Source organism: Salmo salar, chromosome 04 (assembly GCF_965601325.2).
Source record: "Salmo salar chromosome 04, fSalSal1, whole genome shotgun sequence".
Lineage (NCBI taxonomy): Eukaryota > Metazoa > Chordata > Actinopteri > Salmoniformes > Salmonidae > Salmo > Salmo salar.
The window spans coordinates 60074315-60101202 of NC_138294.1; the positions used below are offsets into that span (position 1 = coordinate 60074315).

The 26888-nt window shown below is 39.4% G+C and overlaps 1 protein-coding gene across 1 annotated transcript; it reads left to right on the forward strand.

The window, feature by feature from the left end:
- On the forward strand, nucleotides 1-25535 carry LOC106603540 (protein Wnt-11). The gene is made up of 6 exons (XM_014197369.3): nucleotides 1-186; nucleotides 2494-2689; nucleotides 5209-5453; nucleotides 7477-7754; nucleotides 10887-11179; nucleotides 22172-25535. Exons 2-6 carry the CDS (start codon nucleotides 2607-2609, stop codon nucleotides 22344-22346), a joined length of 1074 nt encoding a protein of 357 aa, XP_014052844.1. The 5' UTR covers nucleotides 1-186; nucleotides 2494-2606; the 3' UTR covers nucleotides 22347-25535.
- The last annotated feature ends 1353 nt before the right edge of the window (nucleotides 25536-26888 follow it).

The window sequence follows — 26888 nt, forward strand, 5'->3', positions numbered from 1 at the left end:
TCGAGACACACCACCCTGAGGAACCTGCGAGAGAGGAGAGCCACTGCTGCTGGGGAGTAAACGATGCTTTCGTCTTTTTGGGATTCATTCGAATTACGAAATTGTGGATTTATACGTGTTTGTGGAAGATATTGAATTCAAAAGGATATTAGGCTACACGGAATTGATACTTAATCATCATTAAAGGTGAGGAGCAATATTATAGTTTTTCATGACATGACTATCATAGTCTAAAGTTATCGATAACATGCTTATTTTTGTTGTTGTTTTAAAGCTTGTTTTAACACGAGTTAGGCTATTTAAAGCTTATATTTTATCAAGTTCTGCTCTTGTAGTTTGGATAGATTGTATCCAATGTATTGTTGGAATAACGACTCGACAGGCCATTTCATGAAGTTGAACGTGACTCAAAGTATTTGCATTTTAACTTTAACTTCATTTTATTTGCCTCGCAAAAAAAAGCTCAGACGAGAAAGCTCTGACGAAGGCCTTGAGGCCGATAAGTAGAGCTTATTAAAGAACAGTGCTACTAGCAAGAGCAGTGTGCGGGTTTCTCTTTCTTTTCGTGTTATTCAATTGTTAACATGCACCTGCAACAAAGATAACTCAGCTGTGCAAGTGCCTTTTTGAATTTTCCTCCCGTTCCCACAGGGACTGAATAGAAATAGAAGGCTTAGAAACAAGACGACAGCTTCAAACATGCATTCATGTGGGAAATTGAAAGAGAACGATGTGGGAAAAAGTTCCACCGCTTTAGGTTGAGTGGCTGACATGTCTAATAGAGGGAATTTAATTGATATTTGTTGAAGATGATCATGGAAAAACAAATAATTTAATTGACAGTTCACCCCACACAAATCTTAATTTAACCTCTGCATGTATAGAGAAGTTTCCCTCGCATAAACCCAATGCACCTTAAGTAAACATTTAATGGGAGCTCGGGATTAATATAACTAGGCTACTAACTAGCTACCACAACTGTAGGGGTCGAGTAGTGAAACGTTAATGTCAATGTTAAAGAAATGTAAACAATGTAGAATCGGATTTTCTTCTCTAGTCTAAATTGATGGTTGATTGCAAGCGCGTATAGGCAACCACATGCGTTTTAGTTTACATTTCCTAAGTGTCTTGTTACGCTCCTGTACAGCATATAGTCCTAACCCAATTTAGATGACAACTCGAAACTATACACTTTAAACTATAAACTTGGATGGATCATCATTACACACATGGTTAATGATGCTTGTGAATATTTGGCCCTGGTGATAATATTGATATATGTCTTATTGTTTGTGGTTATAAGAATTATTAAGCAACTACTCGTCCCACTGCATATATCACTACAATCAATCAGAGTGTTTTGTTTTATGCATAGATGTAAAGCTCTGAGATTCACATGGACAATAAAAGGCCCTATCTGATGCAGGTAATGCCATGTAGGCCTACAACCGTGTCTGCTGGAGGCTATAGGTCTACTGTGCTGGTTTGTTGTAGCCTTCCACTGATCATCCTACAATCTAAAATTCCTTCTGAAATTTCTCCAAAGTTAAGTAGAAATTACAGTTCAGTTTGTGGTTATATAGCCTAAGTTACATTTTAAGTGCTCATTTGTAAAAACAAACAAACAGAACAAAACACATATATATATATACAGGATATTTAGTGCAGAATTGGTCGTAGTTGGGCATTTGTGGAAGGGTAGCACTTTTGGGAAGGTCATCTTTTATCAATTGTGAGAATTTTGTGAGAATTCTTCTGAGAATTTTTGAGATTCTGTCAACTTTCGCGAGAGTTTATGTAATTTACATGATCAGCGTTTCCCAAAAGGATCATTGAAATTTATGAGCAAACTCAGCAAAGTTTATGTGCTGCTATAAACTTTGCTATGCTCAATATGTGTCTTGGTGTTGTTGCAGTGGGAAAGAGGCTTCCATAATTAATACATTTATTGAAATAGAGTTTTAGATTTCTCTATTACTTTTCCACTATATTTAAAAAAAAATGTGACAATAAATAAAACCAATATTGTATAGATTATCTTTTGACATTTTGTTTTGAATATTTGCTGTGGAATGTTGCTTTAAAGTAACTGTCCAGTGTTTCCAGATTTGTATAAATATGACCTATAATTAATGACAATATGAGTAATAAAGTTTTCCTTCCAAATTTTTTGTAATTAGTTATGTTAAAATGAAGCTTTTCTGTGTGGGAATGGTGTGGGCATATTCTGGTCATTCAAAATATTCACGCAAATAGACCGCTGATAGGCCAGCTCATCCTTTATGAGGAAATAGAACAATCTTGTATGTCTGTTCGAGATACAAGTTTGAGGTGTTTTTTCTTCTTCTCCAATTTATCCTTTGCCCACATATATGAGTATAGTATGAGTCAACAACATTATTTGGGTATGAGTTAACAGAATATTAACTTTTAAATGTGACATTCTCACTGCGGGTGCATTTTAATGGTGCATATTTCTATTCCACCAAACAGGGGATAGAGGGTGAGACGGTGCCATGACAGTTGACTTGTGATTGCATCTAGAAGAGCCTAGAAGCCAACATTCACCTGCATTACCGTCATCTCTAAGTTGGAACATTATCATCATGAAGAAAATGTCTAACACCCTCCCGCTCTGTCTGCTTACCATTCTGCTGCTGTCCCAGATCTGCTCCGGCATCAAATGGCTGTAAGGACCTTTTCTTTCCTTATTTTTGTGTCTGCATTTTTCCTTTATTGTGCACTATGTTGTACAGAAGATAGGACTCTCCAAATCCTTCTTGTTTTTTACTTTATTGATTCTTAATCTGTTATAGAAAATAACAGAATATAATAGAACTTTATTGTCCATCTGAAGATGAACATTTTTGCCATATTGTCTATGTGTACTGAGATTACATGAGGTTCTCAATTTGTTCCCTGGTGAATGTTAATAAGAAGATTTGAACTGGAATTAGAGATTGGAAAATTAATGCTCTACAGCAGGGATGGGCAACTGGCGGATCAATTTCCAAAAATGAAAAAAAATAAATGAATAAATAATTAAAAATAAATAAATTATATATATATATACTACATTACTAAAAGTATGTGGACACCTGCTCGTTGAATTAATATGGAGTTGGTCTGCATAGCCAGGCACTAAAATAGAACTCAGTTCTATTTGTGACGCTTGACGCGCTGCAAGTCCCACCTCTCCCATCTACTCATTGGTTTTTAGGAGCATATATCCATGTGGGTGATTGAAAGATGAACTGAGGTCCACACTCCAGTCCAGTTGGTGGTGGTAATGCACCTTAAGGTTGGTTTCCAACCGCCATATAAAGTCCAAAAAAGAAGCCTGAATGAGGAGATACTAGAAACAAACTCGGTTTACCCTTTTATCTGTGGATTAATTGTCAGTAGAGTAGAGGACCTTGTGCATTTCAGGTAAAATAACAACCCAATGTTTATATGCCAGGACAAATTAGCTAGCAACAGCAAGTTAGCTAGCTAAATTGCCTTAAATGTTTAATGCTTTTCGACCTCTCCCCAAATTAATATAGTTGGTTCAGAGTTCGTTTAGATATTTCAACCTGTGTGTCCTGATCGCATCTGGTGTGGGCGGACAAAATGAACATGCACGTGCGCGCTTGGTCTAGTCAGAATGTTATGCTGAAACAGGAAAGGGCCTTCCCCAAACTGTTGCCACAAAGCACTCGCCGGTCCCATTCTGTGAGCTTGTGTGGCCTACCACTTTACGGCTGAGCCATTGTTGCTCCTAGACGTGGCCACTTCATAATAACAGCACTTACAGTTGACCAGGGAAAGGTTGCATCCTATGACAGTGCCACGTTGAATGTCACTGAGCTCTTCAGTAAGGCCATTCTAATGCCAATGTTTGTCTATGAATATTGCATGGCTGTGTGCTCGATTTTATACACCTGTCAGCAACAGGTGTGGCTGAAATAGCCGAATCCACTAATTTGAAGGGGTTTCGACATACTTTTGTATATATATATATATATATATATATATATATATATATATATATATATATATATATATATATATATACTGTACCAGTCCAAAGTTTTGGTCTACTCATTCCAGGGTTTTTCTTTATCAAAACAATTAAATATCACATATGGAATCATGTAATAACCAAAAAAAGTGTTAAAACAAATCAAAATATATTTTATATTTGTGATTCTTCAAACCCTTTGCCTTGATGACAGCTTTGCACACTCTTTAGTGATTTTGGTACATATTTGTATTCTGTTCATAGATTCATGGACATTTTAAGCCTGCACATGATTTGGAATGGTTATTTAGCATCTGTAGCATCTGAAACCTATATGAGTGAGTTGTTAATATTTCTCTACGCTATAACCGTTGAGCAGCAAATGTGCCTCAGAGAGAGAGAGTGAGACTGGGGATTGCATGACATTGTACTAAATCGTATCGTAGAAAGGGTCTCTCCCAGCCTTGATATTGCTACAGGGCCTGGATGTGAACCAGATGGGGCCATAAACACTTGTGAGCGCTGGGTTACCAGGAGCACAGGGGTGTCACAGCTTATCATTGGGCATGGAGTGGCCGCCCCCTTCCTCCTAATCCCAAACAGGCCAAGGTGCTGGAGGCATTGGCTGGTTCTCACGGAACTCTCTCTCCCTCGCAGTGCTCCTGCAAGACATAGAAAACAGAGATCAGGAACTGACTGACTGACCAGGTTCTCTGGTGGTTTTTCTATGAAGTAATCTTCTATTCAGTCTAAGTGAAAACAAAGTATGTGTGCCCCCCTTTTAGATTTCCATATTCAGATGACTTATTTCACAGTAAAGTCTCGGGTCGAATAAAATCCTTTAAACCAATGAAGAATGTAAATGATGATAGATGAATAGATGTAGCGCCGTCAGATTTGGCCTTTTGCCTATGATGAATAAATTGTTTGGCATGTTCTGGAACCTCCTCTAGTGAACTGAATCAGGAGAATAACCTGATGCCAAGCTGTGGTCTGTTATGTTTTACCTGTTCGTGACTTCTTGAGAGATTTCCATTGGCATTTCCATTGTATCTCCTAAGTCAAGTGGTTCAAATGCCAAAAATGTTCCCCATTCCAAACAGCTCTCATTATGTGTTTGAATGGTTGAAAACATGTGGCTCAGTATATGGCATAAGTAAGAAAATGACCTTGTATTGGCTTTTGCATGTCTGTTTCTGTTCCAGGGCCCTATCACACACACCTGTGTCCTTACACATCAACCAGACCCACCACTGCAAGCTGCTGCCGGGCCTGGTGTCGTCACAAGCCCAGCTGTGTCGGAGCAACCTGGAGCTCATGCAGACCATCATCGCTGCAGCTCGCGAGGTCAAGAAGACCTGCCAGAAGACCTTCGCTGACATGCGCTGGAACTGTTCCTCTATTGATATCCCCAGTGACTCCTCGAGGTATCGACCGGACCTTGACAGAGGTAGGCCTACTGGTCACAATCTACTATTTATGGTGGTTAGAACTAGGCGTAAAATAAGGAAATCAACTCCAGCATACTGGAGTAAACTATGTGAAGATCTATTGACTGAAATGGTGGTGTGAGATCCATTGTGCTAGGTGTGCAAACTATACGTTTTTTTCAAACTAACTAGGAGTGATCATCTCTGACCAAATTATTAGCACAGTAGAAACTCTGTGTCCTTGGTGGGATTCAAAAATCTGTCGCAGGAGATTATTTACAAGAGAGAGTTTAAAGCTTTAATTATCGTCCTTGGTGGTCTTTTGTGCTCTGAGGGCAGAGCTCACTGTGACAAGCAAAGGATACCATTCTTCTTTGTGTCTCCTTGAAAGAAAGAAAATCATCCACTATCACCCTAGCCACTCACCTCCATAATATCTGTGCTACAAAGTTCTCTTTAAATTCCACGTACTTGATGTGGTTGTCTTCATAGCTTAGTTACAGATAATCTTCAAATGTATCTGTAACTTGTGACACTTTGTGTTTTGTGTGTATTTTGTATTTTTTGTTGTTGTAATATTTTATGTACACTGCTATTTCCCTGTATTTCCTTCTTGCCAGGTCGCCCTCACAAAGGTTAATTCAAAAAATACAAATATTAGTGCCTTTTCTGTTGCACAATAGATTCCACTATGTAAGAGATAGTATTGAGTTGGACAGTGACTATTAGAAGGGATCTAGATATCTTTTTTGTGGCATCTCATCCTTCTCAGTTTTAAATCCTTTTTACGGCATACATTACCTGCATGCATCTGTTTTTCTATAGTAAAGCATGATGTGAAATATTGCCAGTGATCTCTGCGGAACATACTTCTTATGAATAGGCAGGCTCTTAGTTGCTCCCTTCAGTACAAAGCATTAGTAATGTGCCTACATTTTTTCTATCGATCCTCGTTTCATTAAATGCACACTCCTTGCAGTGTTTTGAGAGTCTTTCCGTGTTCTGGACTTGTACTTTGATGGGTTCATTTCCATTGCCAAAAGGATCTCTGCTGAGCCAGACAGAGCCAATGCCATTTCCAGTTTTACTGAGTTTGGGTGAAGATGTAAAAACCCCACAACAAAGAGCTGGCTTCTAATCAAAGGTTTAGTGAGATAGCTCCACGATGATGCGCCTCAGGAGAAGACAGGCTCCATCTGTCAACTGTTAGACCAGTCTTAAGAAGCCCCTGGCAGACTCTAGACGAATGCTCTTCTTCATACAGGGATGTCTTTGATGGCCTGAATGGTTCTTTCTTCCTGTCTCCTACCTCCATCATCCAGCATTGACATATATGCCCTCTGTGTGTACACACTTCATTACCTATATACTGAGTGTACGAAACATTAGGAACACCTTCCTAATATTAAGTTGCACCCCCCCACCCCCTTTGGCCTCAGAACAGCCTCAGTTCATCAGGGGGATGGACTCTACAAGGCGTCGAAAGTGTTCCACAGGGATGCTGGCCCATGTTGACTCCAATGCGTCTAACAGTTGTGTCAAGTTGGCTGGATGTGCTTTGGGTGGTGGACCATTCTTGATACACACAGGAAACTGTTGAGTTGAAAAACCCAGCAGCGGTTCAGTTCCTGACACACTCAAACCGGTACTCCGTTCAAAGGCACTCTGAATGACACACATACACAATCTATATCTCAATTGTCTGAAGGCTTAAAAATCATTCTTCAACCTGTCTCCTCCCCTTCATCTACATTGATTGAAGTGGATTTAACAAGTGATATCAATAAGGGATCATAGCTTTCACCTGGATTCACCTGGTTAGTCTGTCATGGAAAGAGCATGTTCCTAATGTTTTGTACACTCATTTTATAACATCCATATTATTCACTCTGGCTGTATAACCATATATGTCTAGTGACTTTTTCATGTTACCCTCACTAAGGTTAGGGTTAAATGAAGGTTACATGAATGAAAAACAAAAACAGTTCATCTACAGAAGTCAGTTCCCTCACTTACAAGGATTTGTCTTGTTGTTCTCAACAGGCACGAGGGAGTCAGCGTTCGTGTACGCCCTGTCCGCAGCAGCCATCAGCCACACCATCGCGCGGGCGTGCACATCGGGGGACCTGCGGCTGTGTTCATGTGGCCCCATCCCCGGAGAGATCCCTGAGCCAGGCTACCGCTGGGGTGGCTGTGCAGACAACCTACACTACGGCCTGGTCATGGGCTCCAAGTTCTCTGACGCCCCCATGAAGATGAAGAAGGCAGGCTCCCATGCCAACAAGCTGATGCACCTGCACAACAGTGAAGTGGGGAGACAGGTAGACACGCAGATCACGGATATACTCACGGATATACTCACTGATTATGCTAATCAGATATAATAGTGGTAGTGGTAGTAGTGGTAGTGGTAGTGGTAGTAGTAGTGGTGGTGGTAATGGTAGTGGTAGTAGTAGTGGTAATAGTAGTAGTAGTAGTGATATTAGTGGGTGTAGTAGTGGTAGTAGTAGTGATAGTGGTATTAGTGTGTGTAGTGGTGGTAGTGGTAGTAGTGGTAGTGGTAGTAGATTCCCACGGGGGGCCAGCACAGAAAAAAAAGTATGATATGTATGAAATGTATGCATTCACTACTGTAAGTCGCTCTGGATAAGAGCATCTGCTAAATGACTAAAATGTAAAATGTAAAATGTGGTAGTAGTGGTAGTGGTAGTGGTAGTAGTGGCAGTGGTGGTAGGGGTAGTAGTGGTAGTGGTAGTGGTAGTAGTGGTAGTGGTAGGGGTAGTATTGGTAGTGGTAGTAGTGATATTAGTGGTATTAGTGGCAGTAGTAGTAGTGGTGGTAGTGGTAGTAGTGTTAGTGGTAGTGGTGGTGGTAGTGGTAGTTGTGATAGTGGTTTTAGTTGTAGTAGTGGTAGTGGTAGCAGTGGTAGTGGTAGTGGTAGTAGTGGTGGTGGTGGTAGTAGTGTTAGTGGTGGTAGTGGTAGTTGTGGTAGAGATAGTGGTTTTAGTTGTAGTAGTGGTAACAGCAATCTGGATTGAAAGAGGGATATATGAATATACGGGTGGACATATGAGTAGGGCTCTGGCGGTCATGCCATTTTGTCAACAGGTGATTGTAAAGAAAATAACTGCCTTCTCACACTAATTTACCGTTAATTATCATATTTTGGCATCTCCTCGCTTCCACGCATAGCCTACAAGCCAGTGATGCAGACCTTGTGAACTTCTACATTTTAAAAAGTCTAATAAATCCATGTAATAAATCCATTATTTATTTTAGACAGGTGTAAAGAAACATTATATGAAAAAAATGTAGTCGATTTCAGAAGAACAGGGTAGCATACTCTGAGTTGTCCTTATGTTAGGCCCTGGTCTGGATATGCCATATGGCTGTGGGCTACACTAATTAATTTAGCAGACAATATTTGCTTAGAATTCCGTGGCATTATTTTATTTTATAGTATGAAGAATACAATTGAACATAGCTGAATAAAATAGAAAGTATATATTCTCCAAGCGATTTATGAGGGAGTGCACATGTGGCTATTCTGTGTTGAGCAGTTAACAAAGAAACAGGTCCTCCTATATGCTTAATTTAGAGTTATTTATGTAACTTTAATTGTGATACAAATGTTGGGCTAAATTTTTTGATTTTTAATACATTCTAAGGCTGCATGATGCGACTCTAATGATGATTTGAAAAAAATCGCATGAAAAGCCTGAGCTCTGCTTTGTTTTTTGCGCAGGCTGTACACACTTTCAGTCTCTTATTCACAATTTGACAAGCACGTGATAATGCCTCGAATTTCCCAGCTCAATCCATGCCTTTTGCGGCCAATGGCCGTTGTGCCCTTGGGCTGAATATAATAATTATAATTCCCTTCTCCCACCTCTCACTCACATGGCTCTCTGTCACGTGGCCGTGGCTTTCTCACAGGCTACAAGTGAAGACAGACACATCCAGGACACAACTCCATGCATCCCTATACAATTCCCAGGTGCATATTGAAGATATTGGAAGAACTGTCCACATTTATTTTTTCAGCCAACAAGATGAGTAGGCCTACCAAATAGCAAAAGCACTAGCCTATGTCAATTTACTATCCCCCATACTACAAAAGTTGACCTATTCTGTGTGATAAAAAAATATTCCAAATATAGTCTGGGACAGTTGTGGGATGCGATAGATCCCAAATTAATACAACCACTAGCATCAAAAAAACTGTTTTAAAGCAATGAGCCTGGTGCAACAGATGAGAATGTTTAGCTTAAAATGTTGATAAACTATTAGGCTATATCTTAACATTATAAGCTCAGCAATGCATACACGGCAGTAGGCTGTAAGCGCAAATGTTCCATTACCAGGAAAATACCATTCTCAAAAGTGACCACAAATGTGATAATGTATGTATTTATTTTATTATAAAGCTGCATTTTTATGGTAAAAGTTAACTTCCCCAAACTTGAAACTCACGCGCTGCTTATGTATGCCATTTAGGCTCTACACCCCTTGTAAAGCAGATTAATGTGCTTTATTTTAAGAAGTTATTTGGCCACTTTAGTTGTGATACAAACCTTAGCAAAACATATAGGCCTATGGGCTAGGCTACATGAGGTGTGCAACTATGATTTGAAAAAGTCGTGAAAAATGTATGCGTCGTTTGCCTTAACCTCTTTTAAGCTGGGCATCATTCACAAGTGATAATATATAATTCACAAGTGATAGGCTAACATTGTCACCCATCACACTATTCTTGATTTAATCTTGTCTTTACATATACTAAATAATATATATGTGTGAAATTAGTTTTGATTTAGAATGGACCACTATCATGCACCTGTCTGGAAACAGGAGCAGAGGGAAAGAATACATGTCATCTATGCACTTAAATAGAGAATGGAGGAAGCTTTTCCCGTGTTTAATTTTCATGACAGCCAGGTATGCTATACTTCTGTTGTAAAGAGAGGCAATGTGCTTAATATTAGAAAAGTTGAGAAATAAATATAGTATGCCTAGCCTATAGAAAGCTGATAGGATCCTCCTCTTTTTAATAGAAATGTTACTCAACATGAGCTAATGGGCTCTCATGAAGTGTTTGATTAGATTTTCGATTACATTTGCATTGATGTCAGAGTGGTTAGAGGGACAAAAGAGTGCTGAGTACCAGGCAGTTAGCAAGTTTGGTAGGCTACTAATGACCATCAGCAGCATCAGAGCTTGGGAAAGCCAAATTACCCTGACTAAACGGTCAGGTGGAATTTGACTGCCGTCATGACTCCTGACCAGCGGTGTGGTGGTAATACGGTCACCGTAACAGCCCTACATATGAGCATGTACATTTATAGCTCTTGTAATTTATAATGCCTTTGTAGAATATTTGACGTATTTTCTGCCATAGCATCAGCCTCAGTAGAAACAGTGTTTGACATTCACATCCTCTATCTCTCCCCCAGGCCCTGAGGGATGCGCTGGTGATGAAATGTAAGTGTCATGGTGTGTCTGGCTCTTGCTCCATACGGACCTGCTGGAGAGGCCTGCAGGACCTGAAGGATATCGCCATGGACCTGAAGACCAAGTACCTGTCAGCCACCAAGGTGGTGCATAGACCCATGGGAACGCGCAAGCAGCTGGTCCCCAAGGACATCGACATCAGGCCCGTCAGGGAGAACGAACTGGTTTACTTGCAGAGCTCCCCGGACTTCTGCGCCAAGAACGACAAGCTCGGCTCCATTGGCACCCAGGACAGGTGAGACTGTTACAATAGCTGTGTGTGTGTGTGTGTGTGTGTGTGTGTGTGTGTGTGTGTGTGTGTGTGTGTGTGTGTGTGTGTGTGTGTGTGTGTGTGTGTGTGTGTGTGTGTGTGTGTGTGTGTGTGTGGTGTGTGTGTGTGTGTGTGTGTGTGTGTGTGTGTGTGTGTGTGTGTGTGTGTGTGTGTGCGCGCTTTATGTTCATAAAAGCAGGGTGTTATGGGTGGCACATAGTGGAAGTATATACTATAGGACCGTATAAAATCAGAGCTCCTCTTTTGCAAAACTCTAGATACTCAGTTTACTGGCCTGGCTCTGTCTGGACCAATCCTGTTTGTTTTCTCAAGCGGGTAGTTTGTCCAGGATGTTGATTTAATTAGCTACCACCCACTCTGGTGGCAGACACCATTTTGTTTTAAGAATCTCTGATAAAGAAAGTGGTCCCGGAGATTGGCCTGTCTGTGGTATGTCTGAGCACGTGTCCCTGACATGACCGTTGTGACTTGGGCCCTTGTGTTGCAATCAGACAGGGGTGAGTAATGCGGTTATTCTTAGGGCTTGAGTGCATTCAGCTGATATCGATTTGAGAGGTAATGGTCCCCAAAGATAAAATAAGACTCTCTATTCATCTGAAGTGTTTTATTATGAATTAAAAACTGGTTGGTTTGAACCCTGAATGCTGATTGGTTGACAGCCGTGATATATCAGACCATATTCCACAGGTATGACAAAACATTTATTTATACTACTCTAATTACGTTGGTAACCAGTTTATAATAGCAATAAGGCACCTCTGGGGTTTGTGGTAAGTGGCCAATATACCACGGCTAAGACCTGTATCCAGGCACTCCGCGTTGAGTCGTGCTTAAGAACAGCCTTGGCCATATACCACACCCCCTCAGACCTTATTGCTTAAATATATGTTGCATGTTGTTGGTCTGACAACTGTGAGAACATAGCGGAAAGTAAGGGGCATTTTCTTTGTCTGAGGTAAGGGCCAGATATAGAGAAAGGTCTGGCCACCCCCCTTCTACAAAAATGTGCTAGCCATCTTTGGCAGCCTAGTGGATTTTCTTCCTTTCACATCTTTTGCCATGGGTATCCATTTTAGCAGCGTAGCTGAATCTCTGCTATTTGCTTTTGGACTGCAGAAGACGTATGACAAATTTAAAAAAGGTGTACGGTTTCGTGGTCTGCAGCTCTTGGAGATGGAATTTCAGACGAACATATGTGGACCATTGAAAACAATTAATGCAAATGTCTCTTTACTGTTCCTGGAGCCAGCTATAGTCCAAATGTCCAGTGTCATGTGCCTAGCCCTGAGCTACTGAGCAGCAGGCCACTTAACAGATACTGTAACCTGAAGACATATTGCGCTTCAGGTGTACTCACTGTGCTCCATGCATTTGCTGCCCCCAACCTGATAAGGGTCCCACCACACGTGGTCTATAGCATGTACACTATTTAGTCCTTTATGCCGAGTCTTAAGGCACCATCAGCCTCCTGCAATCGTTGGTGGCAGTCTGCAAGGGGACGTGTGACACTGATGTGCCGTGTGGTGTGTGCTTCCATGAGGGTCCCAGAGGTCTAGGGATGTTTTAACCGCCCTATCCTACACCTCCTCCTCACCATCACATGGCCTCATCCCAGCACCATACTCCTCACCCCTACGATCCCCAGACACTCCACAAGAGCTAGTGTGATACCCTGACGGAGCCATGTTCAGTGGTGCACACTTCAGGATGGCCTTATCTGTGTTTACTCTTCAAGTGAATTCTAATCTCAATACTCCTCGCCATGGATAGTCAAATTCACACACTTATCAACAGAACATCCCTGGTCATCCCTATTGCCTCTGATCTGGTGGACTTACTAAACAGAGAACATCCCTGGTCATCCCTACTGCCTCTGATCTGGTGGACTTACTAAACAGAGAACATCCCTGGTCATCCCTACTGCCTCTGATTTGGTGGACTCACTAAACACACATGCTTCACTTGTAAATGATGTCTGAATGTTGGAGTGTGCCCGTGGCTTTCCGTAAATAAATAAAAAACAAGAAAATGGTGCCATCTGGTTTGCTTAATATTAGGAATTTGAAATGTTTTATGCTTTTACCTTTGATACTTAAATATATTTTAAACCAAATACTTAGACTTTTACTGGGTGACTTTTACTTGAGTCATTTTCTATTAAGGTATCTCTTAAGTATGACTGTTGGGTACTTTTTCCACCACTGCCCATTGATAATACCTGGAGTGGAGTAGCAGCAAACATGAAGCCTACTCAGTTAGGGACAGAAATGTTGGACGCCTCTTCTGTAGAAAGCTGTCCTTTACAAGTGTCCTATAGTGATGTTCGTTGTGGGATTAGAATGTGTTCTGTAATAATAGGAAATGCATAACAAGTTACATTTCAATAATATCCCCGGAGCTGAGGGATGATCAGTGTCTCAAAGGCAACAAGCACTGTGGGTCTTGCGCGTGACGGCACCATTGAAGGATGTGTTTTAATTCAGAATGAGATTAGTAGCTCTGACTGTGAGTGACAGCTGTGTGAGAGTGATGTGGAGTTAAGACTGTGCTGTCCTTTTGATCCATTAACTTGCACCAGATAGGGCAGATTTTCCCTGACAAAACAAATCTGTGTAGAGCTATTGTTAATTGCCCTATCCCAAAGGCCATTATTGTAAGGATGGGAGAACATAATATACAAGGAAATTCTCAAAGCTGCTAATGAAATCCTTGACGACCTTGTACCTAGCCAGTGTGGATTCCAGTGGGGTGCCCCCACCCAGGCAGTGGCAGTGCTGGCAACACTAGCTGCAGTAACACATGGGGAGGGGGTCACACTCGGACATTCAGAGAGGGGACATATTTTTGTGGCCATGGTGGCACAAAATCAAAGGTCTGACTGCAAGGAGAGATGCTTAGGAATATGGTCACTACGGGGGACCATGTTGTGGGTGTTCCATCACCTAGACCTGACAATGGTTAATCAAATCTCCCCATTTCTTTGCTCAGTTTTGCAGGCCTTCTCATACAGCTGCAACTGTATATGCATTCGTAAATCAAGACCTTTCTTGAGTTGGGGTCTAGGATAGTGCAACTGTTGAGAATCTGAGTCTATGGTTGTTGTGGGGGAAAGGGGTTGAGTGTGTGTGTGTGTGTGTGTGTGTGTGTGTGTGTGTGTGTGTGTGTGTGTGTGTGTGTGTGTGTGTGTGTGTGTGTGTGTGTGTGTGTGGTGTGTGTGTGTGTGTGTGTGTGTGTGTGTGTGTGTGTGTGTGTGTGTGTGTGTGTGTGTGTGTCCCAACTGTTGCGAGGGAGTAAAAGATGTTAGGGACAATATAGGATGAATCACAATAATTGTTTGCTAAAATAATAATTGCTTGCCATAATGTAATTTTGGTGATGGCGAGACTGGTGAGAGGTAAAACTCCTTTGCATAAATTACCTACATTACTACAAATATTAATAGCTAATTATGGAAAATAAGATAAACAGGATTTTTAAATATATATATACAGTATATACATTTAATGGCTATATATAATACAAATCGAGGTGAGGGCGATGGAAATGCATTTGGCGGTTGATTTGCTTCTGTTCTGTGGGTGGCACTGTGTGTTCTTTTCGAAGGATGGGTCCCTGTCTCTTCGGGGCCATGGGATCCAGGGGGCGGGGGTGGTCTGCCGGGCATTGGGATGACAACCCAATTCGAAATGAGGAGGGGTTTTAGTGGGTGGAATAGTGGGGACCAATTGGAGGTTTACTTAGTAGCAATGCAAATATCATGGTACAGCTATATAGATACTCAATCATCATGTTCGTTTTTAATGGTACGTTTACAAACATATATTATGATAAATAGAATTGAAACTTGTCTCATTATGGTAAGTGGTGAAATAAGTATAGCCAGTTATAATTGTAATGGCTTAGCAGATAATAAGAAAAGACAATCAGTATTTACCTGGCTAAAAGAGAAGGAATATAATATCTATTGTTTACAGGAAACTCATTCAACAATTTTAGATGACGTTTTGTGGAAAAAGGACTGCGGGGCGAAATATATTTCTTCATGTGCAAAGAAATTGAAAAGTGGTGATGATATTAATTAACAGTAATTTTGATCTAAATGTGCAAATTGTGCAAACAGATCATCAAGGTAGATGGATTATTTTAAACATGTTATTGGACTATAAACAGATATGGCTTATTAACCTATACGTTTCAAATAATGATGATCCAAGCTTCTTTGAAAATATATGTAAGAATTTATCAACTCTACAAGCAACACTAGACTCTATTATTATGGTTGGTGATTTTAATATGGTTTTAAATACCTCTATGGACCGGAAAGGAAATCACACTACAAACTATCACCCTCAGGCACTTTAGGAAATCATGAATGTCATGGATATATTGGAATTAGTGGATATATGGAGACTTAAATACCCTGACCTAGTGAGATATACATGGCGGAGGCTTAATCAAGCTAGTCGTCTTGATTACTTTCTTATGTCATTCTCTCTGGCACCAAAAGTTAAAAAAGTGTTGATAGGGGACAGAATGCAGTCGGATCATCACATAATTGGCATATATATTACTCTTACAGAATTTCCACATGGGCGAGGATATTGGAAATTGAATCAAGGCCTACTAGATGATAAATTGTTTAGAACTAGGACAGAAGAATTTATAACTGACGTTTTCCGACATAACATAGGTACAGCAGATCCCCTTATTGTATGGGACACTTTTAAATGTGCCTTTAGAGGCCATGCAATTCAGTACTCATCTATAAAACAAAAGCAATTTAGAGATAAAGAGTCCATATAAACAAAGGATATTGAAGGACTAACAGTACAGTTAGATAGCAATAAAAATGGTACCATAGAGGCACAGAATAAGTTTAAAGGAAAAACAAAAAGAAATGGAGGAACTTTTTCAAGAAAGATCCAGTGTAATATATTATAAAATAAAGCGAACTGGATGGAATATGGGGATAAATGCACCAAATTATTTTTCAATCTTCAATATAGAAATGCTACCAAAGAAAATGTATTGAAACTTGTTACAGATGATGGAGTCACGCATGATTAACTGAAAGATATTGTGAAAGAGGAAGTAAAGTACTTTAAGAATATGTTTTCGTTTCAGTCTCTTCCATCTCCACTAATCAAAGCTAATTGTATGGATTTGTTTCCTATTAATAATGTAAAATTAACATCTGTACAGAAGGACTCATGTGAAGGCCAAATTACAGAGGAGGAACTTCATGATGCAATTAAAGTCTTTAAGTCTGGGGAAAACTCCAGGGCTGGATGGCATAGAAGTGGAAGTATACCAAACTTTTTTTTTATATACTCAGAGGACCATTATTAGCATGTTTTAACCACTCCTATATAAACAGTAGATTATCGGACATGCAACAAGAAGGTCTGATGTAATTATTACTGAAACAGGATTGAAGTGGTATATATAAAGATCCAGTCCATAAAAAAAAATTGGAGGCCTCTTACACTTCAGTGTCGTGATGCAAAAAGTATAGCTAAATGCTTGGCGCATGGAATTAAAAAGGTATTGTCAGATATTATTCAGCCTAATCAGACAGGTTTTTTACACGGTTGATACATTGGAGATAATATAACACAAATACTGGAAACAATAGAATACTATGAAATATCGGGGAAACCAGTCCTGGTTTCATAGCTGATTTTGAAAAGGCTTTTGATAAAGTACAACTGGAGTTTATATATAAATGCCTAGAATATTTCAATTTTGTAGAATCTCTTATAAAATGGGTTAAAGTTATGTGTAAAATAGTAAATAATGGCTGCATCTCAGAACGTTTTAAACTGTCAAGAGGAGTAAAACAAGGTTGTCCACTATCGACATATCTATTTATTATTGCCATTGAAATGTTAGCTGTTAAAATTAGATCAAACAATAATATTAAGGGTTTAGAAATCTGTGGCTTAAAAACAAAGGTGTCATTGTACGCTGATGATTTATGTTTTCTTTTATAACCACAATTAGAATCCCTCCACAGCCTCATAGAGGATCTAGATACTTTTGCTAACATCTCTGGATTAGAACCAAATTATGATAAGTGTACTATATTATGTATTGGATCACAAAAAAATGTAACTTTTACATTACCGTGTAGTTTACCAATAAAATGGTCTGACAGGGATGTGGACATACTAGGTATACATATCCCGAAAGAAATGATCTCACTCCAATATATTTTAATAGAAAGTTAGCAAAAATAGATAAGATCTTGCTACCATGGAAAGGAAAACACCTGTCTATTTGTGAAAAAAATCTCTTTAGTCATATCACAATTTACCTAATTGCTTATGGTTTTGCCTACACCTAGTGACCTGCTTTTTAAATTATACGAACAAAAAATATTACATTTTATTTGGAATGGCAAGCCAGACAAAATTAAACAGGCCTATTGATGTAACGAATATCAATTTAGAGGGCAGAAATGATTAAATATTAAAGCATTAGACCTCTCACTAAAGGCATCAGTCATACAAAAGTAATACTTAAATCCGAAATGGTTCTCTAGTAAATTAGTAAGAATGTCTCACCCCATGTTCAAGAATGGCTTTTTTCCCTTTATTCAGATTACAACTGCTCACTTTCGGTTATTTGAAAATGAAATCCTCTCCAAAATATCATTATTTTTTAAACAAGCCATAGAAAGTTGGTTGCAATTTCAGTTTAATCCACCTGAAAAGACAGAACAAATAATACAACAAATATTGTGGTTAAACTCAAATATACTAATTGATAGAAAAAAGTATACTTTTTGTAAATTATATCATAAATAGGACTGGTGGAGTTATGTCACACATGCAGCTAACACAGACATATGGAAATGTCTGCTCTACCCAAAATTACAACCAACTAATTGCAGTATTACCACAAAAATGGAAGAGGCAAGTAGAAGGGGGGAAAAGTAAGGAACTTGTCTGTCGACCCTGCATTAAAGACCATAAATGGTTAAAGAAAATTGTGATAAATAAAAATATATACCAATTTCATTTAAGGACCACAAAATTGACAGCTGTCCCATATAAATTGCAAAATAGTTTGGGAGAGATTTTCGATGTACCGATTCCATGGCTCATGGTTTATGAACTGACATACAAAACAACGCCAGATTCAAATTTTTCAATTTAAATTATTATACAAAATTCTTGCAACCAATATAATGTTATATATATATATATATATATATATATATATATATATATATATATATATATATATATATATATATATATATATATATATATATATATATGGGGGATACAATCTTCCCAGTTCTGCAGATTTTGCTGCGAGGAGGCAGTCATTAGATCATTTATTTTGGTACTGTCCATATGTAGCTCGTTTTTGGTCACAGGTCCAGGAATGGCTGAAGAATTGCAACATTTACCTAGAACTAACGCTGCAGATAGCAATACTGGGTGGTTTGAAAAGTCATAGTCAATCGATCAATAATTATTTTTGCAAAAATGTTTATCTTTAATTTACAATCTGTAGAAGCTATGAGAATAGAAAGGTTCAGTACTTTTCTGAAGAATCACAGCACATTTGAAAAATATATGGCAAATAGAAATCCAAAATGGATGGTGTTAAGAGAAAGATGGGAGGGGTTGAATGAAGCTGGTTGGGACTAATAACAACAAGATAACCAATGTAAAACATACAGGGTCTGTAAAATGTATATAGGTTCAGAAATTTTGAAATAGCACAGTTACAAATAGAAATCAAACTGGATGGACATCAGAAATAGAGGAAGGACAAAAAAAAATATAGAACTATTGTAAAATAGATTGTGTCTGTAAATGTGTATAATATGTATAAACTGAAGGTAGAAGCCTAAGTGTTATTGTTTATTAGTTTACTCCAATTGTGAGAGGGGTGGTAGGGTTTGCGGAGAATAATAAAGGTATATTCAAAAAAAAAAGTGTGCATATGTATGTATGTATATATGAATTCGTATGTATGTACAGTTGAAGTCGGAAGTTTACATACACCTTAGCCAAATACATTTAAACTCAGTTTATCACAATTTCTGATATTTAATCCTCGTAAAAATTACCTGTCTTAGGTCAATTAGGATCACCACTTTATTTTAAGAATGTGAAATGTCAGAATAAAAGTAGAGAGAATGATTTATTTCAGCTTTTATTTCTTTCATCACATTCCCAGTGGGTCAGAAGTTTAAATGCACTCAATTAGTATTTGGTAGCATTGCCTTCAAATTGTTTAACTTTGGTCAAATGTTTTAGGTATTCTTCCACAAGCTTCCCACAATAAGTTGGGTGAATTTTGGTCCGTTCTTCCTGACAGAGCCGGTGTAACTGAGTCAGGTTTGTAGGCCTCCTTGCTCGCACACGCCTTTTCAGTTCTGCCCAAACATTTTCTATTGGATTTAGGTCAGGGCTTTGTGATGGCCACTCCAATACCTTAACTTTGTTGTCCTTAAGCCATTTTTCCACAACTTTGGAAGTATGCTTGGGGTCATTGTTCATTTGGAAGAGCCATTTGCGACCAAGCTTTAACTTCCTGACTGATGTCTTGAGATGTTGCTTCAATATATCCACATAATTGTCCTTGCTCATGATGCCATCTATTTTGTGAAGTGCACCAGTCCCTCCTGCAGCAATGCACCCCCACAACATGATGCTAACACCCCTGTGCTTCACGGTTGGGATGGTGTTTTTCGGCTTGCAAGCATCCCCTTTTTTCCTCCAAACATAACGGTGGTCATTATGGCCAAACAGTTCTATTTTTGTTTCATCAGACCAGAGGACATTTCTCCAAAAAGTATGAACTTTGTCTCCATGTGCAGCTGAAAACCGTAGTCTGGCTTTTTTATGCTGGTTTTGGAGCAGTGGCTTCTTCCTTGCTGAGCGGCCTTTGAGGTTATGTCGATATAGGACTCGTTTTACTGTGGATATAGATACTTTTCTACCTGTTTCCTCCAGTATTTTAACAAGGTCCTTTGCTGTTGTTCTAGGATTGATTTGCACTTTTCACACCAAACTATGTTCATCTCTAGGAGACAGAACGTCATTCCTGAGCGGTATGACAGTTGCGTGGTCCCATGGTGTTTATACTTGTGTACTATTGTTTGTACAGATGAACGTGGTACCTTCAGGCGTTTGGAAATTGTTCCCAATGATGAACCAGACTTGTGGAGGTCTACAATTTTTTTTCTGAGTGCTTGTCTGATTTCTTTTGATTTTCCCATGATGTCAAGCAAAGAGGCACTGAATTTGAAGGTAGGCCTTGAAATACATCCACAGGTACACCTCCAATTGACTGAAATGATGTCAATTAGCCTATCAGAAGCTTCTAAAGCCATGACATAATGTTCTTGAATTTTCCAAGTTATTTTGAAGGCACAGTCAACTTAGTGTATGTAAACTTCTGACCCACTGGAATTGTGATACAGTGAATTTTAAATTAAATAATCTGTCTGTAAACAATTGGTGGAAAAATTACTTGTGTCATGCACAAAGTAGATGTCCTAACCGACTTGCCAAAACTATAGTTTGTTAACAACAAATTTGTGGAGTGGTTGAAAAACAAGTTTTAATGACTCCAACCTAAGTGTATGTAAACTTCCCACTTCAACTGTATGTGTATATGTATGAATGTTTACGTATATGTATGTATGTATGTATGTATGTATGTATGTATGTATGTATGTATGTATGTATGTATGTATGTATATGGATATATATATTTACCCCAAAATTATATGGGGGATTGGAAATGATTTAGACAATTACATTGATGGAAGCAACAATCTATCCTCAATATTAAAGCTGATCCACACCCTAAAAATAAACAAAAAAGAAAAAGGTAAAAAAAAAGGAAAAAAAAGGAATCTGTCCTACTTATTCCAATGATTCACCCTCCCTCCCTCCCTCCCTACCCACCACCCCTTCCCTCCTTTTCCCTCCTCTGTGTCAGCAGCCTTCAGCCATCCTCCTAGTGTCTCTGTCTCCCACCACACTGGCCATTAACACTCTGCTATTATAAATCAATGCAATTATGTGGAGAGAGAGGGTTAAATAAAGGGAGGGCTCCCCTGTGTATTCACTATGATTTATGATAGAGCTATTTTCTCCTCACTGAAGATAACCCTGGGCTTAAGAAATTAAAGGGTCCCAAGCGAAGCATCTGCTGCCCTCAGACAAAACACGTGGGAGAATGTTTGGGTGAATGCACAATAAGCATTTGTCAAGCTCTGTAACGACTCTCGTTGGTGGTAGAAGTGGACCAAGGCGCAGCGTGGTAAGTGTTCATGATAATTTTATTCACAAAAAACACTTCAACAAAATACCAAAGTAACAAAACAAAAGCTCACAGTTCTGTCATGCACAGATACTAAACAGAAAACAAGATCCCACAAACTCAGGTGGAAAACAGGCTGCCTAAGTATGATTCCCAATCAGAGACAACGATAGACAGCTGCCTCTGATTGGGAACCACACTGGCCCAAAACCAAAGAAACAGAAAACATAGAATTTCCCACCCGTGTCACACCCTGGTCTAACCAAACATAGAGAATAACAAGGATCTCTAAGGTCAGGGCGTGACAAGCTCTCCCTTTTAAATACATTTGTGAGGCTTGGGTTGGACTCAGAGTTGTCCAAAATGTGGACGAAACGTTTTTTGGGGTTGATATTTCAGAGAGGAACTATTCTAAGATCAATGGGGTTGTTTGAGCGGGGAATTCATTGGGGAGACTGTGTGTATGTGTGTGTGTGTGCGTGCATGCATGTAAATATGTTAGGGACCTTGAGGGCTTTCCATTGACCAAAATGTATTACCAGTGTATAGAATGGTTTGTTTCTCTGTCATTTGTTTGGGGACAGACCGTGTCATTTATGGATGCAAAAAATTATTAAACCTAGTTTTAACTCACTCTCTCGCTCTCCCTGTCCATTCCAGGCAGTGCAACAAGACGTCCATCGGCAGCGACAGCTGCGACCTGATGTGCTGTGGGCGAGGCTACAACCCCTACACAGAGAAGCTGGTGGAACGCTGCCACTGCAAGTACCACTGGTGCTGCTATGTCACGTGTAAGAAGTGTGAGAGGATTGTGGAGCGATACGTCTGCAAATGAGTCCATGTTGTCTACTTCATCCATCCAGTCTCTGGGCTGGGGCGACAGATAACCAAAGCACTACGTTTCCAAGATGGCTTACTTTTGTCTTAAGCTTTAGCATGTATATTTTGACAAGAAACAGTTTATTTTTGTTCATCATTTTTTATTAAACCCTGACCCACAAGCTGGACTAAAAAGTTAAACATTTTTACGAACGTGGACAAATGGGTGTTGTGACAATGCCTATCGGTTTACCTGAAGACCACCGTCCTCAAGGGTTTTTTCTTTCCTTACACTTTCCTTACACTTGCCATACTTGGATATCAAAAGTCTATTTTCATATACCTTTATTAAAATAAATTATATTGGATGTTTGTTTTTTTGTACTTCTGGTCACGCTCTGATGTTGACGTTCACCGTTTCCACGGAATTCAAAGGGTTCTGAAGGATCCATATTTTTTATTGTTCAAATGGTACTCGTTTTTTCAAGAGAGAAAGACACGCAAAGAAAGAGAGGAAAAAGGTACAAAACACACAAAGGGAACTTCAAGTACTTTCAGTCATGGAACTTTTTAGTAACTGGTGTTGAACTGAGGACACTTGAACTCGAATGGGGACTCGCCTGCAGACAGAAAGTTCTCTGTGCATCCTCGGAAAAAGAACTCCCAGTGTTAGAAACAGCACATCATCCCTTTAATGTCTGACATGCAGGTAGTCCACAGCCTAACACTCAGAGCATGTGAACAGAACACATCGGTCTCATATAATCCTGTGTTGTTATGAACCACTCTTGAGTGGATGTACATACTGTCTTTTTGTATGCTGAATTAAATAATTAAATATTTATAAACTAATTAAAGAATCTTTACCAAGCTCTTTAAAAATTTCCCAAGACTGCACATTATCATCATCATCATCATGGTGAAAAACTTGTTGGTCATTTAGAAAAAACTTGTCAAGAGAACTACATAATCTCACAAGCTGATGTTTTTGGAATAGACTAGCTATATTTCTTCCCCTCGAAGCACTACTGTTTTAATCTCCAAGTGTTAAGAAAATAAACATTTCATACAATCATCTGTGACGCTATGATAAATGAACACACTTGTGATGTGTTAAAGTGTTTCATCTCAAGGCCAATTGGGATCAACCTCTCAATTACAAAATACCTGGGAAACTGTTTGTTTGGACATTCCTCACTGTCACAACAACCATTGTAAGAAAGCTTTAATTCTATCACAGGTTTAGCCTAATGCTCATATGAATTAGGTGAGATCTTGGAAATGGTTAAACCTCCAATTAAAAAACAAAATAAATCTAATTTATTTGAATACAAAGGGATAGGTTGTTACTAAAAGGAACTCTGTCAGACGTATTACCCTCTGACCAAACCTTGTGTTGCCTTGTGGTTCTCATGATTCTTAACAGACACAAATAGCTAGCGAGGGCTTGAAGCTAAGCATCTTGGCCAATGCTGTGCTCTGACACATTGAGGCTCCAACCTGCACAAGCCAGACACATGTACCACAATTGACCTAGCCTGCCCATGGGGGCACAGGGGCTGCCAACACAGCTACAGCAATATAGAACAGCAGGGGAAGTATGTTTTTTCGCAATCATTGTTACATGAGCTTTTTGGAGGCCTTTTATGAGCTCGGTTTGTGTTTGCTTCGGTCAATAACTGCTAACAAATTGGTTGATAGGCATGTTTTAACTGATTAAAGTCTTTCTATTTTAGGAATTATGAGAAATGTACAGCGGAGTGGATTCCAGATACACTGGGCGCGTTTGAGTGGTAAGGCGAAAGTAGCCGACTGTAAACAGAAGTTGACAAGTAAAGTCCGGAAGTTGACGAGTAAAGTCCGGAAGTTGACGAGTAAAGTCCGGAAGTTGACAAGTAAAGTCCGGAAGTTGACGAGTAAAGTCCGGAAGTTGACAAGTAAAGTCCGGAAGTTGACGAGTAAAGTCCGGAAGTTGACGAGTAAAGTCCGGAAGTTGACAAGTAAAGTCCGGAAGTTGACGAGTAAAGTCCGGAAGTTGACGAGTAAAGTCCGGAAGTTGACGAGTAAAGTCGGGGGAGGTACAAATGCACTGACAGCAAGTCGGAAAACTTCTGCTGTTTCTGGGAAACGTTAGAATGGGAGACATGGCAATCGCCTTTGTTATTGTCGATACAGTTGATGTTATCAGAATTACACTTCTACACAAAGCTAAACATGATCAACATGTTCTAAGGAATTAATATTTTAATGATAAGGAAATAAGATACCATGCCAAGCTCTTTCTAACATTCACAGGACTTGTTTTGTATTTTTGTGATGGTTTTCTCAAAATATTAGCAGGTAGTGAGTGCACAGGCTACTAGAATGAGAACATACAGTGCCCTCCATAATTATTGGCACAGTGAAGCATTTTGTCTTCTTTTGGCTCTGTACTACAGCACTTTAGATTTGAAATTATATGGCGATGAGGTTAAAGTGCAGACTGTCAGCTTTAATTTGAGGTTATTTTCATCCATATCGGGTCAACCATTTAGGAATGACAGCAAAGCTATCAACAAGGCAAGGGGTGGCTACATTGAAGTGTCTGAAATATAAAATATTTGTTTAAGACTTTTTTGGTTACTATATGATTCCATATGTGTTATTTCATAGTTTTGATGTCTTCACTATTATTCTACAATGTAGAAAATAGTAAAAAATTAAGAAAATCCCTTGAATGAGTAGGTGTCCAAACTTTTGACTGATACTGCATATGTGTATTAAAGTAATCAAAAGTTTAGTATTTAGTCCCATATTCCTAACACGCAATGATTGCATCAAGCTTGTGACACTACAAATTTGTTGGATGCATTTGCTGTTTGTTTTGGTTGTGTTTCAGATTATTTTGTGCCCAATAGAAATTAATGGTAAATAATGTATTGTGTCACTTTGGAATCATTTACATTGTAAATAAGAATAGCATATGTTTCTAAACACTTCTAAACATGTACATTAATGTGGATGCTACCATGATTATGGATAGTCCTGAATGAATTGTCAATAATGATGAGTGAGAAAGTTACAGACGCACAAATATCATACCCACCAAAAAATGCTAACCTCCCCTGTTACTTGCCATTACTTCATGCCTGTACCTTCCTCATTACTATTTGTGATTGTGCAACATGGAATTATAACAGATGTGATTAAATGGAGTCCACAAAGATTATTCCTGTATGGTAATTGATTGCATGTCATCATCACTATAGACTGCAGTGAATTTCTTTAATTCTCAACCATTGTTGCTTTTGTCAGTAAGCATGTAAAGAACAGCATTTTATTCAATCACATGAATGACAAAGCACTCATGTGATAGCATAAGTTACTGGGTAAAAAACTTGACAATAATTATACTACACATGTACATGTACATGTAAACAATATGCCAAGTAATATGCCAAGCACTCAAATGCACTTGGTATTGAAACCACGACTGTTGTCTGGGGGACTTTTATATAATTCTATATGTCGCATGTTTTGTAAGCAACAGGTGTGGACTAACAGTGAAATGCTTACTTACAGGCCCTTCCCAACAATGCAGAGACAAAGAAAGAAGAGAAATAATAGACAAATAAAACACGTAACAATAAAGTAGTAGTAGATACACAATGAGTAACGATAACTTGGCATTATACAAGGGGTACCAGTACCGAGTCGATGTGCAGGGGTACGAGGTAATTGAGGTAGATACTGTATGTACATAGAGTATAACTAGGAATAAAGTGACAGATAATAAACAGTAGCAGCAGTGTATGTGATGAGTCAAAAAAGTTTGTGCAAAAAATGTCAATGCAGATAGTCCGGCTAACTATTTGGTTAATTTAGCGGTCTTATGGCTTGGGGGTAGAAGCTTTTCAGGGTCCTGTTCGTTCCAGACTTGGTGCATCGGTACCGCTTGCCATGTGGTAGCAGAGAGAACAGTCTAGGTGGCTGGAGTCTTTGACAATTTTTAGGGCCTTCCTCTGACACTGCCTGGTATAGAGGTCCTGGATGGCAGGGAGCTCAGCCCCAGTGATGTACTGGGCTGTACGCACTACTCTCTGTAGCGTCTTGCGGTCGGATGCCAAGCAGTTGCCATACCAAGCGGTGATGCAGCCAGTTTAAGATACTCTCAATGGGGCAGGTGTAAAACTTTTTGAGGACCTGAGGACCCATGCCAAATCTTTTCAGCCTCCTGAGGGGGAGATGCGTTTTTGTGCCCTCTCCACGACCTTGTTGGTGTGTTTGGACCATGATAGATCCTTAGTGATGTGGACATCGAGAAACTTGAAGCTCTCGACCCCCATCCACTACTGCCCTGTCGATGCTTGGCCCTCCATTTCCTGTAGTCCACGATCAGCTCCTTTGTCTTGCTGACGTTGAGGGAGAAGTTGATGTCCTGGCACCACACCACAGCCTGGTCTCTAACTTCCTCCCTATAGGCTGTCTCATCGTCGTCTGTGATGGTGTTGGAGTTGTGCGCTGCCACACAGTCGTGGGTGAACAGGGAGTAGAGGAGGGGACTAAGCACGCACCCCTG